At 44.4% G+C, this 19059-nt stretch overlaps 1 protein-coding gene across 1 annotated transcript in view; it reads right to left on the bottom strand.

The window, feature by feature from the left end:
• COX10 (cytochrome c oxidase assembly factor heme A:farnesyltransferase COX10) overlaps window positions 1-19059 on the bottom strand; it is a 113838-nt gene that overhangs the window by 17217 nt on the left and 77562 nt on the right. Inside the window, exon 6 of the mRNA XM_071573810.1 lies at window positions 1182-1414. Coding sequence (XP_071429911.1) covers window positions 1182-1414 — 233 coding nt within the window. The remainder of the gene's footprint in view (window positions 1-1181; window positions 1415-19059) is intronic.

The following is a 19059-nucleotide window of genomic DNA, read 5'->3' as shown; positions in this document are numbered from 1 at the left end:
GCCCCACTGCAGGATGAGTGTGTGCTAAACTAATTCTTAACAGACCTATTAATTGTACTTCATTAGTTTCTTCAGACTATAAGTTTGTGGAGCCACTTTGATTCTTAAGTTTCTAGCTGGCAGGAAAAACAAGCCCTGATTGTGTCAGAGTTGAGCTGCTGAAGAGATCAGTGTTTTACAAGGGATGTAAAAATGGTTCACAGTTACTAAAATAGAAATCTTCATTTGCTTTTCAAGGAGGAGGGAAGGAACATTTATAACTTAGAGTTCAGCAATGGGCAATTAAGAAATACACCAATAAATTAATCTTCCCAGGACATTTTCTGGCTTGTGGAAAGACAGTAATAAACACATCTGGGAATTTTCCAGTTGAAAGTTCCTTGTAAGTTGGATCTTGCTGGATATGGTTTTAATCCTGAAATTATGTAACATTTTCTTCCATGTGAACACATAAGATGCTATTTTCTTTCTAGAGTCTTTTTTAAGATGGTCTGAACACATATCCAATAGGACATGCTGCTTTATCAGCTCAGGTTTGCCCTGAAATACCCTCATAAGGAGAATGTTACCAGAATTCATCTGTTTCTGAACCATCAGGATCATAGAATGGTTTGGATTGGAAGGGAGCCTGGAGAAGAGAAGGCTCAGAGGTGACCTCAGCACTGTCTAGAACTGCCTGAAGGGAAGTTCTGGCCAGGTGGGGGTTGGTCTCTTCTCCCAGGCACTCAGCAATAGGACAAGGGGGCACGATGGGCTCAAGCTCTGCCAGGGGAAATTGAAGTTGGATATCAGAAAAAAATTCTTTACAGAGAGAGTGCTCAGGGATTGGAATGGCTGCCCAGAGAGGGGGTGGATTCCCCATCCCTGGAGGTTTTTCAGGTGAGCTTGGCCGTGGCACTGAGTGCCATGATCTGGTAAAGGGCCTGGAGTTGGCCCAAGGGTTGGACTTGATGATCTCGGAGGTCTTTTCCAACCCAATCGATTCTATGATTCTATGACCTTAAAGCTCATCTTGTTCCAACCCCCTGCCATGGCCAGGGACACCTTCCCCTCAATCAGGTTGCTCCAAGCCCTGTCCAACCTGGTCTGGTCAGGTCAACAAGCATAAAGATCAAAGTTTGAGTAGGTTTTTTTAATCATCCTGACAACCCCTCTCCCTGATGGAAGGGGCTCATACTCACCAGCATCCAGACTCCCCGTAGCCGCAGTCCAGCCCATGATGGGGGGAATGGCCCCCACCACAGCTCCCACCCACGTGTTGGCAATGCTCATCCTCTTCATGGGGGTGTAACAGCACGTGTAGAGGAAGATGTTGAAGGCTCCCAGGGCCCCAGTGAGGGGGTTCACTCCCAGAGCCAGCAGGGCAATCCCTGGCACTCCGCAGGAGGCAGCGAAGCAGACGGCGAGCAGGGGGCTGAGGGGAGAGGGATGGAGACACAGGCTGAGCAAGCACACTTAGTGTCTTTTAGCATGACTGCTGTCCCACTCCTTTTACCTACTCCCAAAAAATCAAGATTGAATTTTTGTTATTTTTTTACTCCCCCGGCTCAAATTCTCCCATTTGAACCCCCAGGAAAGAAAAGCCTTTCTAAAAAGTTAAGCCAATCTTGCTACAGCCCTGCAATGGAGGTGATTCTTAATCTTGTAATCACTGTGTTCACCAAATACATGAAGAACTGGTGCTTCCAGCAGATTTTCCTCCTTCATTTTAATTTTACTAAATTGTAACCTCTGGAAAAAGTTTAGAGTAAATGAAAATGGTTGGAGCTTGTCAGATTTTGAACTGATTGCAGCCATCCGAGGGAGCCTTCGAAATGCAACAGAGTTAGACACGAAATTAGGAAGCATTTATGAGAAAAAGAGTACATTCAATCATTTCAAAATTACATCAACAGAAATAAAGTATTTTTTGGCTTTACTGCAAGAAAAAAGCTGAATGTTCTACACTCCCATTTAGCTGATGCTGAGCAGGGGGAGCACACCAAAGCAATGCTGGCAACAGAATCAAAACTGATTATCTTCTAAGTAGGACTGGAATTAACTAAAGATATTTTAGGTTTGGCCAAAAGCAGCAAACAACAGAGATGCAAATTATTTCTGTGGATTTCTACTGCACATCAGCTGAGAGCTGAGGGAAGTTTGGAAACTCCTGTTAAAATCTGCCAGAAAGAGGCTGGAGCTATGCAAACTTCTGCTAATAAATTCCACAATAAACATCCAAATAGGAAGAACAAGGATTTTTTTGTTTGGCTACCAAAGAGGCAGCACCACGACACAACCCTAAGGAATCTTTAGTTGTGACCCTTTGTGCCAGATGAACGTGTTTGCTGCTGGTGGGGATCTCCTCAGACGTGCTTGTTCGAGGTGGTTGGTATGATGGGAAGGGAGAACCAAAAGCCTCTAAGAAATAAAGTGGTGTGGGAGACCTCTGGAAGGGAGAAAAATGCCATTAAATGAGTTGCACTTAATAACCCATGTGGCTAAATACACATTTGTAGTCATGCACGTAAGAGCAGAAAATGTGTGTGTTTGCAACAAAGGTCTCTGCGTGAAGTTCAGCTTTACACCTCTGGTCTAATTGAAAACCATGCAGCCTTTGTGTTCTACAATCTGACTCTGCCCTCTGGCCAAATCCTTAACCCGAAAATACGTGTTGCAAGCACTGCTCCAACCCTCATAACAAGAATTTGCTGGTGGGGATGAATTTTATGAGAGTTTTATCAGCAAAAAAATCCTACTGTTCGAATTTGGATATTTAAGGCCTTTGTTGGGCCAGTATGGTACAGAGATCCTAAATACCTGGGAGAACTAAAATGAGCAAATGCCATGTTAAAGATATTCAATTTAAATGAAATTGACTGTCACTTTATCCAGCTTTTCAAAACCATCACCAGATTTTAGGTAAGGGAGCATGAACAGAGCATGTTCCCACTCAGCGTTACTGTGGTGCTACTAAAACATCAGGGGCAGACAGAGGGTATGTCATTGCCATGAACTGACAATGAGATGTACCAATTTGAGGCTGTTTTCAGGAAAGGAGCCCTCTGTGCCCTCTGGTTCTGCAGCTCGTGGTGGTTTGGCAGAAGGGCAGCAAAGCACAATCTGTACCACGATCAGTCCCAGCACCGACTCCAAACACCGCGGTGCTTTGTGGATGTTGTTGCCCCTCTGTAGTGAAAGCCTCGCTGGGCCTGGTTAAACAAATCTATCTTGACTGATTCCTGAATAAAATCCAGTCAGACAGTAAACACCAGATTCACACAATGCACTCTGGAGGCGACAAAAGACCAGCGTGCCCCTGCGGGGTTGGGCTGCCACGTCGGCCCCGCGGCGCTCACTGACACAAACAGGGGCACGGTTTGATCTGATGCAACGAGCACTTTTCTCACTAATCAAGAGTGAAGACCTATCTGCAATGGTTGGGTGGTTCTCTCCAGGTCCAGGACCTGGCCTGTTACCTCAAGAGGTGTGCTCCCCCTCGCTGCCCCTGACCACGTGGTCCCCAAGGAGCCTGCAAGGACCACACAGAGACCACAGGAGAGGGATGAGAGAGAGAGAGTTTATTGCTAAAGAGTCAGAGTTTATATGGACCTTGGAGAGATCCAAAAATCTAGCAACAGGAAACAAAAGGGGCTTGGCTGTGTGCCAATGGGAATCAGGGGTTTACATCCAACAGAAAGGGGGTAGATAAAATCCATTTTGCAACTTCCCTCCAGACCCCTGGATTGTAGGGGTGAGTGTAAGTGCATTAGAGTTCTGCCTTAAAGAGAAGAGAGCTACCTGCAGTGTGTGTGTCTTACAGCCAATGAGAGGCTGTGGTGTGTGCAAGGTGAATTGGTTAACCAATCATGTGGTGGCATGTTGGATGTGAGAGGGCATAAAAGGTGTGGATGTTACTGAGGAAGACATCTACTGGGAGACAGATGATGTAATAGGAACTTCTAGGAACTATCTACTACTACTGTGAGCTATGAGGATCTGTCTGTTATCTATCTTGAATAAACTCTCTAAGTTGTGACCCTTCTCATCAAAGCCTTCTGATGTCTGCTGTGCCTGAGCCCTTCTGACTGTCAATCCATGCTGCGCCCCTGCTCGGGATTAAGGGGCTTACCCCTACACCTGGTGACCCCAATACCTGGTGACCCCAATACTGCATAGCAACTATCTCAAGGAATCTTGGGAAGGAGAAGCAGTGACTTTGCAAAAAAGACAGTAGAAACCATTTTGTACATTTAAACAACACTAAAAACTTCAGTTGTTACGGCATTGGAATTGGCTTCTTCATTTTCTTCCCAAGTCCACTTCTGGCAGGATTTTTTCCATTCCAGATATTGTAAATCAATTCCCACACTTGTCTACATGTCTCCAGTTCGAATGAACACTACACACCATGAGCAGGCATCAGCCCTTCATGTCTCCTGTGGGATGGGAGGGTGAAGGTTGGGAGAGCAAAGCCATGGCTGAACCCAGCTTTGCCAATCTCCCACATCAATTCCCTGCAGCACCAATCCCTGATCCCAGATTTCTGCTGCCTTCATGTCCAACCAATACCTCAGAAAAACACCTTTCAAAAATAAGGCTTTATCAAAAGGGAAAAGGTGAAGTTATGTGGCCAAGACCTTCAAAAAAGTTATTCTGCTCCTGGTGCATGAGAACATATTTTTCTTTCTCAGTTTCTTTCTTTTTGCCTCTTCAAGGGAGTTCCTGGAGGCACAGCATGTTATCACAGGATCCCAGAAGGGTTTGGGTTGGAAGGGACCTTGAAGCTCACCCACCTCTCTCCCACTGCAGGGATGTTTTCCACTAGACCAGGTTGCTCCAAGCCCAAATGGCCTTGAACACTTCCAGGGATGGGACAGCCACAGCTGCTCTGGGCAATCTGAGGCAGTTTGATCAGTGCCTGTAACAGTCCTGATGCTCCCCCAGGAGGGCATCAAGTCAATGGGGCTGCTCCTCACAAGCAGATGAACTATTTTACTTTTAGACATCCAGAAAGCATCAATTTTCTACTTCTCTCCAGTGTTTCCTTAAAAAAGAAGAGTCATTGTCTGGCTTACAAACTCCAGCTGAGATTGGAAACTGTGATCTGATGATAAAGCTTTGTTATTTCTGCCCCTTAAAATACTCCTTGGCATTACGAAGTCACTTCAGCCATAAATTAGGAGTTTGCTTTCATGGTAAGACATGAGGTAGAGGAGAATTCAAATCACTCTCATGTAAGTATGTCATGTTTATAAAATCTAGAAGAATAAGCAACTCCTCCCTGAGAAAGAGAATATTTGAGGAAAACAGTGACTTCCAGCAGGTTCACCTTTAAACCAGCACACACCCCCTGCAGGTGGCCCCTGGTGCTCCCTCTGTGCTCTGCCATGCAGGACATGAGGGGGAACCACAAGTACTTTCCCACAGAATGTTTTAATATAAACTTTCAGCTCCTGAACACTCAAACATGTCTGGGAGGTGAACATAGAATCATAGAATTGAATCGATTGGGTTGGAAAAGACCTCCAAGATCATCGAGTCCAACCCTTGGTCCAACTCCAGTCCCTTTACCAGATCATGGCACCCAGCGCCATGTCCAATCTGTGTTTAAAAACCTCCAGGGATGGGGAATCCACCCCCTCTCTGGGCAGCCCATTCCAATCCCTGAGCACTCTCTCTGTAAAGAATTTTTTTCTGATATCCAACTTCAATTTCCCCTGGCAGAGCTTGAGCCCATCGTGCCCCCTTGTCCTATTGCTGAGTGCCTGGGAGAAGAGACCAACCCCCACCTGGCCACAACTTCCCTTCAGGCAGTTCCAGACAGTGCTGAGGTCACCTCTGAGCCTCCTCTTCTCCAGGCTAAACACCCCCAGCTCCCTCAGCCTCTCCCCACAGCACTTGTGCTCCAGTCCCTTCACCAGCCTCGTTGCTCTTCTCTGGACCCGCTCCAGCACCTCAATATCCTTTCTGAACTGAGGGGCCCAAAACTGAACACAGTACTCAAGGTGTGGCCTCACCAATGCAGAGTACAGGGGAAGGATCACTTCCAGAGCTCCATCATGTAAGAAGTGCCAGAGCAGGGGCTGCTCTTCCTGCAACCATTCCAAAATCCAGCAGTTCAAGGGGTATTCTCATTTTACTAGTTAATGACTCCAAGGGACCACTACACATCTCCAGGCTCCCATCAGGCCTGTCAGCACTCAGCTAGGTGGGGAGAGGCTCACTGATGGGATGAATGCCCTGTTGCTGGGCTGGCCCCATCCCACCAAGGGAGCCCAGGAGCTTGTTCTGGAGCAGGAGAAAGTCTGGCACTGGGTTTGCCCCATCACCTAAGCCCACATAGTTCCACTGCACCCTCATGCCAGCGCACAGCCCAGGGTGCATTACAGGAGCCTTGGGTACCTCAGTGCCAGGGAATCCTCACATGGTGGCCACAAGAGGCTGAGGGGTCTCTGCTGGTTTCCTTCACCCTTAGACCATCCCACGCAGGAAGTGCAGGCTGGTGACAGATGCTGGTCCACACGTCTCGTTTCACTTGGGCGTTCACTTATGCCGAGGGAATCGTTCCCATGGGAAAAGAATGCAATCTTCCATTGGAAAATTGGCCAAGGAGCTAGCTCAGAAAGCAAACATCTTGAGTAAGAAACTAGAGTTTATGATGGATTCTTGGGAGGAGTTGGTTTCAGTTATTTGGCTGATTAAAATCAGACTTTGGAAAAATATTACAAGTGCCAAATGAGTTCTCTCCAAATTTCAACTCTAAAATACCCAGAATGTCACCACATAGGGCACCTCCTAAAGGAAAACCCAAACCTGGTACTTCTGCCTCCTTCTTCCCTACTGGGAATGAAAATGCCAAAATCTGCCTAATAACAGTGCTAAAAGATATCCACCTTTAGCTAAAAGCTTCTGAAAACTTCACCTCGACTTGTGAATAATCAAATCTTTCTTGATCTAAAGAAAATACGCTGTCATTTCTCTCCCAAAGAGTTCACCCAAGACAGACCCTCCCCAGTCACACTCCACTGAGAGCATCCAAGAGGAGGAGAAAGAGACTCAGGTTTCTCCTCATTCAGCTCAAAACTTCTGGTGACACAGAGGTGTCTGGAGAGATGCTGTTGGTCAAGGACAGCCTGGAGCTGCTGGAGGGAATGGCAGCAGGCAGGAGGAATTCCATGTGGGTGCTGTTCAGGTATCCCCTGCACACATGACCACAAGGCATCCACGTGGAGCCTCATCCAGAGGAGCGAGGAGACTCTGGAAAATGCAGCAGCCTATTCTAATTCATGTGCAATAAAATAATCTCCAATCTAGTTGCCACTTACAGATGTTCTGGTTATACATAAATAACAATCTTACACACATGTGCAGGAAATATATTTATTTAATAGGCTCCAGAGCCATGGATAATGGTACTTATTGACTCACAGCCTTACATGGAAAAATTGAGGGGGGAAAACAAATTAAAGCATTTGCCCATCTATAAAATTAATGTACTATTTTACCTGTTTCACAGCAGCATTAGCAAACTTAATGTCTCAAGATCAATAGTGGCACTACTAGACAGGCTTTGCTGTGCTGCCTTTGGCAAAACATTTTGTGGAGACAACTGGCAAAGTAGAGTTTGAACCACAGTTTAAAAAACTGTTAAAAATGGGGGGGAAAGTTTAAGGAATTAGAAAAAACAATCAAAGAACAAGACACAATTCCCTCTTAAAAGCTATCAATATTTAGAAATATGAAAAATTCCTGTACCAGCATCTAATGCTTCGAGTTATCCCTGTGAATAGATTGACACTCACACACAAATGCAGACACAAAGCCCATATGAATCCTGAACAGGCACATCCTTGCAATCAGCAGTTGTGTGCAATTCATGTTCAGGTGTTATGTAAATGCATAAGAAACTTAATTTGTGACCTTCTGTTAATGGGAAACTGGGCATGCCAAACATATTTGCATAAAAGCACAAGTCTGAGTGTAAGTGTCCATTTAAGAAGGGCTGCATGTTTTCCAGGTGAAGCATAAGTGCTTATATTTGAAAATTAGATTCAAAGCCTAATACAAAAGGTAATAAAACAAATCCTCTCTTCTCCCTGTCCGTCAAAAACCTTTTATAGACACGTCACCCACTTCTAAAAGGGCAAACTAAAAAAGCCCCAAACAACAACACTCTTTTGTTTAGCTGCAGCATGCCCAGAATACCTTAATGGATTGGAACACTGAAATTCCCGGCTGATTATTCCGAATTTGATCTCATTATTATTGACAACTGTCCCTCGGGCCACAGGGCTGGGGATCCCTTCTGACAAATGCAGGGTGATGATCTAAAATAAGCAGGACAGGGATGGTGAAGGATGAATCCAGGCATGAGCTGGGGGGAGAAGGAGAATGGGAAGAGAAGCAACTTTATTTAGAGTCATTTCCACATCCAAATGAAGCCAAATACCCTCAGATTAGCTCAGTTGGTTAAAACTTGGTTGTAACAACGCCAAGGTCATGGGTTCAATCCCCTGTGTGGGCCGTTGACTTGAGTTGGACTCGATGATCCTTGTGGGTCCCCTCCAACCCAGAATAGTCTGACTCTGTGAATATGTATCCTTGCATTCCTCTGAATGGGATTTTAGAGCAAATACTCTGCACAGACTCTGCCCATTAATTAAACTGCAATTTCCTTATTTTTCGATGAGATCAAAACTGGGTTTGTGTTTTGGTGAGTTTTCTGTGTCATCCAAGGCACAGGTTCAGCAGGACCACCACACCTCCTCCCCTGGCACCTTCCACGGTGCAGGTAAACAGTGTGAGACAATCGAGGTGAGACTGACGGCTCAGATTAATCTCAATATTGCTACTCTGGGCTCAAATTCCATCTGCATATAGTGTCAAAACAATTTGTTGCACTAAGAAGAGGAACAGCCTGCACCAGGCTGGAGCACAGACGGGCTGGAAATAGCGGGAGCTCGGGAGAAGGTATTTGGCAGACAAAGAACAAGAGTGTGATTCTCATCTGCAACTGCATTTCACCATCACAGGCTGAGATGCGAGTCCAGTGCATGAATGCTGTTCCAAAGCCATAATTAAAATCAGATTTCAGGAGGAAGCATCATAAGTTGCTTATTATTTCTGGAATCTGTAGGTACTAAAAATGTCCCCAGACTACTCGTCAGTACAAGGCTGCTGGAGGAAGCCCCCTCCTCTTCTTCCTAATTTTTTCCAGGTCAGCTCTAAGTTCTTAAGGCTTCTGAAGCCACAAACTCAGACAAAAGCATCACCCTGAAGGTTTCACATTTTTCCAAGAGCAAGGAGAGGTTACACAAAGCAAGTCCCACCCCTTCGAAGGTTTCTGTGGTTGCTGGAGCTCACGGTCAGGAAGAGCAAAGAATGTCCACGGAGATTCCCATGTAACCCTGTGCAGAAAACCATCTTCCTCCACAGCTGTTGATTCAGTTTTGCTCATCTCCTGGCATCTCCTCAATTCCTACAGCCAGGCAACACTAGGAGCTGCCAAAAACAAGTCCCAGGGCGGGAGCTGAGACTGTGGTCACCACGACTGTCATACTGAGCTATGACTTGGGCACCTCCCTCAGCCAGAGGAGCATCAGCCAAAGGTTTTTTTTAAAACTTATATTTATTTTTTTAGGGTCAGCACTCAAGAATTGCTGGGCCTTCCTCAGCTGCTTTTAGAGAACTACTAAGAAAATTAAGGAAGGCCATAGGAGTAGAGCAAACACTCCCATCCCATTTGGAAGAATCACAAGGAGGCAGGGATGTTATGAAGGCTCCATAAAAGCTTTCCTGCCTCCATAACCCAGGTAATGCAGGGCCATCTCCTTCCAGCACACATCTGGACTGCATTTGTGTGATTTCCAGCCCTGCTTCCCCCATGGACACATGCCTGGAACCAGCAGTGGGGCTGTCTGCTGGCACAAGTGCTGCCGTGTCAGCTGACTGCAAAAAAATGAGCCAGAAAGCTGGAAAAGGCACATTTTGCTCCAAATAGCACCGGTAGCATCCCTGAAATTATTTCTGATGGAAGGGTAAAAAATCCCCTCATGCAGCTTCTAAGCCCAGAGCATTCCAAAGCAATCAGTAATCACGGCAGAACGCTGAATGATGGCAATCTACCAACTCTGAAATTGAATTTTAACTTTCCACACAAATCCTTTCAGGCTGCATGTTTATATATTTAGTAATAAAAACCACACTCATGGCCATTGTCAGCTGTAAAAGTTCTATCATAATAACAAGACTCCTAATGGGAACTGAAACTGGAACAACATTGCCTGGATCAGTAGCTTCGTTGCTGATGACTTTACAAAAATGATTCTGATTTTTTTTTGCAAAATATTAGATAAAATTCCTAAAGAGCTCTACAGACAGACTGGGGATGTACCTGGTAAAAAACCATCCACATTCTGATGGGAAATTTTAAATCTAAGTGGTTACACAATGACCTGATGCAGTGGATGGAACCCCTGCCCATGGCAGGGAGGTTGGAACCAGATGATCTTTAAAGTCCCTCCCAATCCAAACCATTCTGGAATTCCATAATAAATTATGACTCCTAATTAGTCTTGTTTAGAGGCAGCACAAAGCAAAATATTTTTACATTCAACTGTAACTTTCAATTACAGATTGGATTAGTTTCAAGGAGACATTTCTTTCCAATTAAAAAGAAAAAAATAGCTTTAACATTGTCAGAATGGATGTATTGCCAGACCTCTGTTTCTTTCACGTATTTCTGATTCAGCATCACTCACGAGCTTCACTAAACACAAGCAACTCACACTCTCACTTTTGATATTCTCTTTCACAGGTACATTGTGGCTGAACATTATGAAAAGCCCAAGAACCTGCTGATTGAGGTTTAAAGTACCACATTTATATTAAACTGAATAATACCTATTGATGAGCTAAAATGGAACTATTTTAAGGGAAAAATGTCGAGGAAGATCCTAATAGATATTCATTTATTCTCTTTCAGTCACGCAAGAAAGTACATGAGTCATGACAAGGGATGAAGGATGATGTAGTTTAAAACTAAAATGTGAAACTAAATTACACTTTTAATTGGGAATTCAATTTTTCCTCATCAACTGCAAAAATGAAAATACAGCTTGTCTGTCATTTACCACTGCAGACAGACAAGATGTCCTTAAGGAGGTGCAAACAAATGGGGAGCTTTGTCAAGTCTTTTTTTTCTTTTCCTCAATGAATTATTTAACTTTGTCTTCACAGGTTAAGGAGTAGTATCTACATTCTGTCAGTGTCTGGTACCTCATCCCCAAAAACATGTTGCTGTGGCAGATCAGGCTCTACATGTACTACAAGTACTGAATTTTCTATCAAATCCTCTTTAACTGGGTGTAACATTACCACGATTTTTGAATTTTCCAGAACAAAATCGTTGCAGTTCTGCCTGCTTATGTTTTTCTAAGTGGCTTTTTGTGATTTTGTTTCTGGTAATAACTATGACAAAGATGTTGGTAATCTCAGATTGGACAGCTAAATGTTAAAAAAAAGGGGGAAAAAAAGTGAGGAAAATAGTGGGAAAAGTTCTAAACCCAACTTGTGACACAAAATTTGAGCTGAGGAGGAACTCAGGTGTTAAGAGGAGGTATGAGATTTGTACAGGTGCTCCCAAAAATCCTGATGCTGAATTGATGGGTAGGATTTAAATATTTTCATCAAGAGGGCAACACATCTTGCCTGCAGAGGAAGAGTTTTCAGCCCTCTTGGAAATGCAACTCTCTGTGAAAGGAATCGCCCCAACACCTTCCCTTTGTCCACAGGGCTCAGCCAGGCCCATCAGCACCAACCTGAGAGTGGTTTGGAATGACAGCTGGAGCATCCACAGGGAAACAGGGCAGGATTCAGTGAGTGATGTCCAAATCTCCCAAGGAATGTCAGACAGTGAGAACTTGGCACAAAGGGAGCTCAGGGATGGATAAACACCTATCACTGGCTGAGTCTCATCCTGGAGTTGCCTTTCTGAGTTTTGGCTCCAAATTTCCAGGGTTTGCTATCAAATATTCTTGCTCAGAAGTGTATTTAGTGTAAATAACTGCAGAGCAGGATAAAATATTACCTGTCTGTGTCAATTAATTTCTCTCCCAGAGCAGCAACAACCCAAGCATGGAGCCCTCCCTGCCATGGTTGTGTATCACTATTGTATAAAAGCACAATCAACACTGTATTTTAACCAAATTGGGGGTAATTAGTTCCCCTCACTCAGGAACCTGAGCTGCAGATGTTCTGTCTCCCCTGCCAGAGCAAAGGGCTTTAAAACTCTCATAAACAAACATGGCTGATTTAAAAGAATCATTTCATCTTGAAAGGGACACATCTCTCTTTTTTATGCTTGAGTAAATCAAAATTGGCTTCATCGATTTTGCTGAAAGTTTCCATGTGGATGCCAAGATGAGGGAAGAGGAATTTCAACTCAGCCAAAGAAAGAGAAATCAGGAGCCCCACCCTCAGCATGGAGGTTTTTCTTACACATCTCCTGCTCTAATTTTGACCAGTTTAACTCCATGCAAATGATGCCAGGATCTGGTTTTTCACAGTTCATGGGTTCAAGAGCCTGCCCTGAGCACTGATCCCAAAGGTTTGGGGATGAGACAGCCCAGCACACCCCAGGGAGACTTGCAGTTCACAAACACCACAATCAGACAAAAATAAAACTTTTTATGCTGCCCTGTGTTATTAAGCAGAAGCTCAATTTGGTCTCGTCAATTCACTTGGAAGTAAAAAATTACAGATGAAAAGGACCCATACTTACAAAATGTTTATGCTCTTATTACACTTGTTATCCACACCAGAATGTTAATCATAACAACCCTGAGCAACCCTGCAGAGCATCAACACACTCCTTGGTATATGGCTTTGTTAGGTAGGAGTGAAAGGATGAATAATAATATTCACAGCTTCCCTGCAGTCATGAAAATGTAAATATTTTTTTAAAGTGCTTACAAGAGAAACCTACAGTAAATTTGAAAAATGTCCCCCATAATATTTAAAGTAAATCCTCCTCTTTAACCTAACAAACCTAACCTTACAACATGGCTGTTAAGTGATCCATTCATTTTCCCTCAAAAATCTCAGTTCTCTCTTTGTTTAAGAGCCAGACACCAGTTGACAAACAGGATGGATAATATGGTCTGACCAGAAACATTTTTTCTGTGATTTAGGGTGATTAAATCTAACATGTGCTTCTGCTGAGCCCTCAGCCAGTGTTTGGAAAGCAGGGGGTAAAGAAGTCTCAGGCCAAATCTCAGTCCCATTCAGATGGAGAAAACTGAAGTTTAAGAGTGTTTATCAACCTGCTTTTCAAAAAATAAAAAGGAAAAAAAAGGAAAAAGGATAGTCCAGTCATCTCAGCATATGAGCAGTGACTAAATGCACTCCTGGGGCAATGAAAAATGAAGGAATGAAGTTATTCCCTGCACCTAAAGAAAGGAAAACAGTAAGCACAGGTCTGCAGTGGGAGGAGGATGAGGACTCAGATACCATGAGGGGAAGAGCAATGGAGGAAATGAGCCTGAGGAACTCCAAGTTCAGCCAGATCCTTCCTGCCCACCTGCAGATTCCTCTGCACCACTGCAAACATGCCTCTGGCATGCACAGCATGTGAACACTGCACTGCAAGCTCTCCTTTGCCATGTCACACCTGAGAGGTGAAGAGGATGGGTGTATTTTACAGGCTGGGGAATGACCAAACTGTGAGCAGTCCTGGGGAGAGGGACTTGGGGCTGCTGATGGGTGAGAGGCTGGACCTGCCCTGACCCTGTGCTGGGCTGATCCCACATCAAGGGCAGGGTGGGGAGGGGGGATTGTGCCCCTCTGCCCCCTCAGGGGGTACCCCACCTGCAGAGCTGCCTTCAGCTCTGGGCTAACAGCACTGGAAGGACATGGAGCTGCTGGAGAGACTCCAGAGGAGGCACCAGGATGATCAGAGGATGGAGCAGCTCTGCTGAGAGGGAAGGCTGGGAGAGTTGGGACTGCTTAGCCTGGAGAAGAGAAGATACCAATTTGCAGCTTCCTGGTACCTGAAGGGAATGACAAGAAAGATGAAGAGAGACAATTTACAAGGGCCTGGAGTGACAGGACAAGGGGAATGGCTTCCCACTGACAGTAGGTTTAGATTAGATATTAGGAAGAAATTCTTCCCTCTGAGGGTGGCAGACCCTGGCACAGGTTGCCCAGAGAAGCTGTGGCTGCCCCAGCCCTGGAAGTGTCCAAGGCCAGGTTGGACAGGGCTTGGAGCAACCTGGGCTGGTGGAAGGTGTCCCTGCCCATGGCAAGTGGTTGGTATAACATCCTTAAGGTCCCTTCCAATCCAGGCTATTCCCTGATTCTATGATTTTGGGATTTCTGCATTATTATTTTAGTAGTTTATTTACACTTACCATCAGGAGTTTAATTCTACAAATGTTTGGTAGAAAAACAAAACAAAAACCCCTTCAGAGTGCAGGAATAGAACATAATCACTGTCACAGGGGCAGCAATAGGAGCCACTGTGGCTCACACTCCTTTCCAGTATGATTTATAATTTAATATTCTTTGTGATTCTACATCCTTAGCAAAAAAAAAAATTAAATAAAACATATCAAAGAGGTTCCCCACATATCTCGACCTCAGGAATGCAGCTTTTCTAGTCACAAAGCCCAGCGAGCAAGAATCTGTGTTCACACAGCTAATTAAAGTGTAAGAAAAACCTCTTTTATATCTGACTTGTGAAGCTGATAACGTGTAAGTTATAACTTGTATGAGACATGATAAACTCTGTCCTTCACAAAGAGAAATGCACTTCTAACATGACTTACTGTAAACAGATCTCAGGGCATAGCAGCTTCTAATCAGAGGCAGCTCCATAATGGACTTGTTGAGCGGTGACACTTCCTACACCACTTGGCACAGGGTGAGTGATGATGCTGTTGTGGTTAAACCAGATAAGGTTCAATACTAATACAGGGAACAAAGTGTTGAGGTTTTGACTGCATTAAGCAAAAAATTACAAATATGAACCTGAAATAAACTGAGCTTGGCCGTGGCACTGAGTGCCATGATCTGGTAAAGGGACTGGAGTTGGACCAAGGGTTGGATTTGATGATCTCAGAGGTCTTTTCCAACCCAATCCATTCTATGATTCCATGTATAATGATACAATCCCTGCACAGGAATAGCCAATTCCGGAGAGAGTGCTCAGGCATTGGAATGGGCCGCCCAGAGAGGGGGTGGATTCCCCATCCCTGGAGGTTTTTAAACTGAGCTTGGCCGTGGCACTGAGTGCCATGATCTGGCAAAGGGACTGGAATTGGCCCAAGGGTTGGACTTGATGATCTCGGAGGTCTTTTCCAACCCAATCCATTCTATGATTCTGTGATTTGATGAAATGTCTGACAAACACAGGAAGAAGAGCCATCAGGACAGCACTGCCCCTAAGCTGGGAAAAGGATCTCAGGCTTCGAGCTCTCATTTTGCTTGTTTGTAAAAACTCACTTTAACATCACCTTTGGAGAAAATGCCTCATCACCAGCCAGTTAAAAAAGGAAAGAGGCAATGGCTCCAGTCAGTCTCCAGGAGGCCTGTTCATACTGGACACAAAGATGGCAGGATTAGTGCACAATGGCTCGGTCTCCTCTGGCTCCCGGGGCTCTACCCCCTGGCGAGGAGCTGACATGAGAGGATAAGACAACTCCATTAGGAGCCTGTATCGCTGCTCCACAGCCCTCCCCTCAAGCAGATGGAGCAGCTATTTAGCCAAATGCACCGTGACTCCTGCTTTATACATGAGCATCTGGGATGTTTCCTACCCAGGCACAATGGACTCCGATTTATCAACTGTCCCGCGTGCAATTAAAGATTCGGATAAATAATTTGGGGGTAAAGGCCCCTGGGCTGAGCTGAAAAGCAGCAAGGCGTGAGGGGTCAAGTGTTTCTGCAGGATTTATATTTACCAAACAGAGCTGGCTGCAAAGGAATGTCTGTGTTGAGCTGTGGCAGAATGAGGGCCAGGCAGGAGCGAGCTGAGAACCAGCAATTGCTTTGTTTCAATTGAAACAAATTTAAATGTGGAGTTAATAAAACAACCCTCTTTATCGCCCTAAGAAACAAAATATATATGTAGTTAGAGCTATATAATTTCCTGCTAATACACATTTTGATCTGAGGATAATGTGCAATATCACCATTTTTCTGTGCATTCTACAAAAGGCCTCTAATACCTTAGAACCATTTAATCAACATCCCACGCAGGCAGTGAATAGATAATTGAAATATAAGTACTGTCATCCATATCCCCTTTGGGAAAGTGACACAGTAAGCATTATATCATTCCATTAGACCATCCTTTGATGTGGGTTTTATTCTCATTAAACTATGTTTTAGCCTCAAGGTTTCTCCCCCCTCCCCACACCTCTCCGTGACATGGCCATGCCAGGAAAAAAAAAAATAAAAAAACACCCTACTGTTCAAAAGGCAAGAAGTACATTTTAACAAGCAATTGTACATGTCAGAAATATAAAGCTGCCTTTTTAATTTTTTGTTTACCAAACACAGGCAATGACAGCTTCTGGAAAACACAGGGTGGGGGAAAAGAAAAAAAAAAAGGAAGGCAGGAGGGTGGTGGTGGGGAAGGAATGCATTTACTTGTTTTCAAATAATAAAGCCTGAATACAGGCAGGATAAAAAATGCTTGAAAAGGCTGCTGTGGTGGTGTCTGCTTTGAATTGTGCCCTGTTTAAACAAGAGGAAAGCCTCCCACTGAAAAAAGAAACATTTTTATCATTCAAAAAGATCTCAGGGCAGTCCCTTTAAAATGAGGCATTTTCCAAACAAAATATCAGAATGTTCCCCTGCAGGGAACGCGCATCTGATGTCTTCAAAATGATTATTCTCGAAGAACTGCAGATTTATGGAGTTTTTGTTTTATTTGTTTTAACTTAAGTAGAATGAAACCTGTCTGAAATGACCACCCAAGGGAGCAGAGCCGCCAGCTAAGCCAGGGCTGAGCTCTGAATGGAACCCAAAGTTGTACCGAGACCCTTGGGGAGGTTTTAAACCACTGACTTAAAGCAGGGCTGGGGAAACGCTTAATGCAGGTCTCAGCTTAAGCTCAGGACACGGATTTCCCCTCACTTACATCAGTGCAGCTCCACTAACATCAGTAGGAACATTCCTGATTTGCATTAGTGTTAGCAAGCAAAGAATCAAGCTAATTACCCGGAGTTATCCACAGTGATTACAGGAGGAATTTAGTTTTCAAATGCACACACATTTTGTCAGCCTGGACTGGTTTTGTTATGCTTGTAACAGCAGGTCTGCTACAGGCAGAGTGGAGAACTCAGCTTCACACAGAACTGGTTTTGAGCCACAATGTGGTTTTGGATAACTGAAGTTTGACATGCTGCAATTTTCTGTCCATGAATGTCCAACTTATATCTGCAGTTATAACTACAATTCATAAATATAAACCATTGGTGAGAAACATTATTAGCATAGAAGATCTTTTCTTTTTGGTGTGATTCTTCAAGAGTTTGGCTTATAGTGCTTATAGTTTCAACTGAGTCAAGTCAACATTCCACTCATGTCAACAAGTAGAAGTGTTGCTGCCACCATTATTTCAAGCAACCATTGACTGTGGTCATAACAAGTGGGAAGCTCATTGACAGAACAAAGCTCTTTGGGCATTGCCAAAGGAGGAGGTCAGTGGCACTGTAGGAAAGAATATTCACCAAACAACACAAAGATTTATTACTGTTGAGTCATCCCAGGCATTATCTGTGTTGTGCCTTCTTCTGCCATGGTAATAAATGCACGTGGAAAAGCAAGCTGAAGTGCAAATATTCTGCATAATGAGACTATAATTAAATTCCATAGCATGCTATTTTTAATCCCAGAATGGTTTGCATTGCAAGGGACCGTAAAGTTTATCTTGTTCCACCCCCCTGCCATGGGCAGGGACACCTTCCACTGTCCCAGGTTGCTCCAAGCCTCATCCAACCTGGCCTTGGACACTCCCAGGGATGGGGCAGCCACAGCTTCTCTGGGCACCTGTGCCAGGGCCTGCCCACCCTCCCAGGGAAGAATTTCTTCCTAATATCTAATCTAAACCTACTCTTTTTCCATTTATATTGAAGGGGTTTGAGGCAAGACCTGGAGCCAACCCCAGCTATGAGCAGATCAGGACACAGCTCTCCTGAGATCCCTTCCAGCCTGGACCATCCCCCAAGGCTGCCTGTACAATGGTCTATGGTCCAGGTGACAGGAAACCTGGAGGTGAAGTGAGAGAGAAGCCCCAGCCCCACTCCCAGGCAGCCCCTGCTGAGGCCAAAGCCAAAGGACTTGGTACAGAAAACAGTTTCAAGGTGCAGAACACAACAGTGTCCACGTGGCCATGAATTGGTTATTCAGGATGTGCTGTTTGAGGTCCCAGTATTTTTCAGATGAAAAACTGTTCCTATACAACTATGACATTTTTATGAGTGATTAGCACAGCAGATCCAGCAGCACCCTAAGTTCATAAAACAGCCACTTTTTCACAGGAGTGAGTGCAGTTCTGGGCCATCAAAAGTGTCACTTTGTACAACATAATGGAGCAGGACACTTGTCATCCTCCAGGTTAAGCTCCCTCAGCTACTGCAGCTCATACTGGAGATTTATTTAAATTAATCTGCAGGAAAATTAAATCCATTACCTTGAAAAGCAAGGGAATAAATCACACCCAACAGGAAGCCAGGAAAAGCTGCTGCCATTTCAGTCGAATCTGAGGTTGTGTGAGCACATGAAATTTTTCCTCCTCAATGACACAAAAACAATTCATAGCACGAAGCCCAATATCAGCTGTTGTTATAATGCAGAACACAAATACACTCAATGAGTTTAACACTGCAGCCCAAGTATGAAGAACATCTCAAGCTGTTTGTATTGCCAAACAAGACTTGAGGGGTCAGAGGAGGGAGGAGGACATGTGGGCAGGCAGGAATGATGGATGGCGCTCAGTGGCGTGCTGTGTTTGGGTCTACTCGTGTTATTTTTGCAACAGGATGTCTCTGATTACCCTCTGAATAGAGAATA

This window comes from Pithys albifrons, chromosome 19 (genome assembly GCF_047495875.1).
Source record: "Pithys albifrons albifrons isolate INPA30051 chromosome 19, PitAlb_v1, whole genome shotgun sequence".
NCBI classification, from domain to species: domain Eukaryota; kingdom Metazoa; phylum Chordata; class Aves; order Passeriformes; family Thamnophilidae; genus Pithys; species Pithys albifrons.
This window is presented reverse-complemented; position numbering and strand designations above follow the sequence as displayed.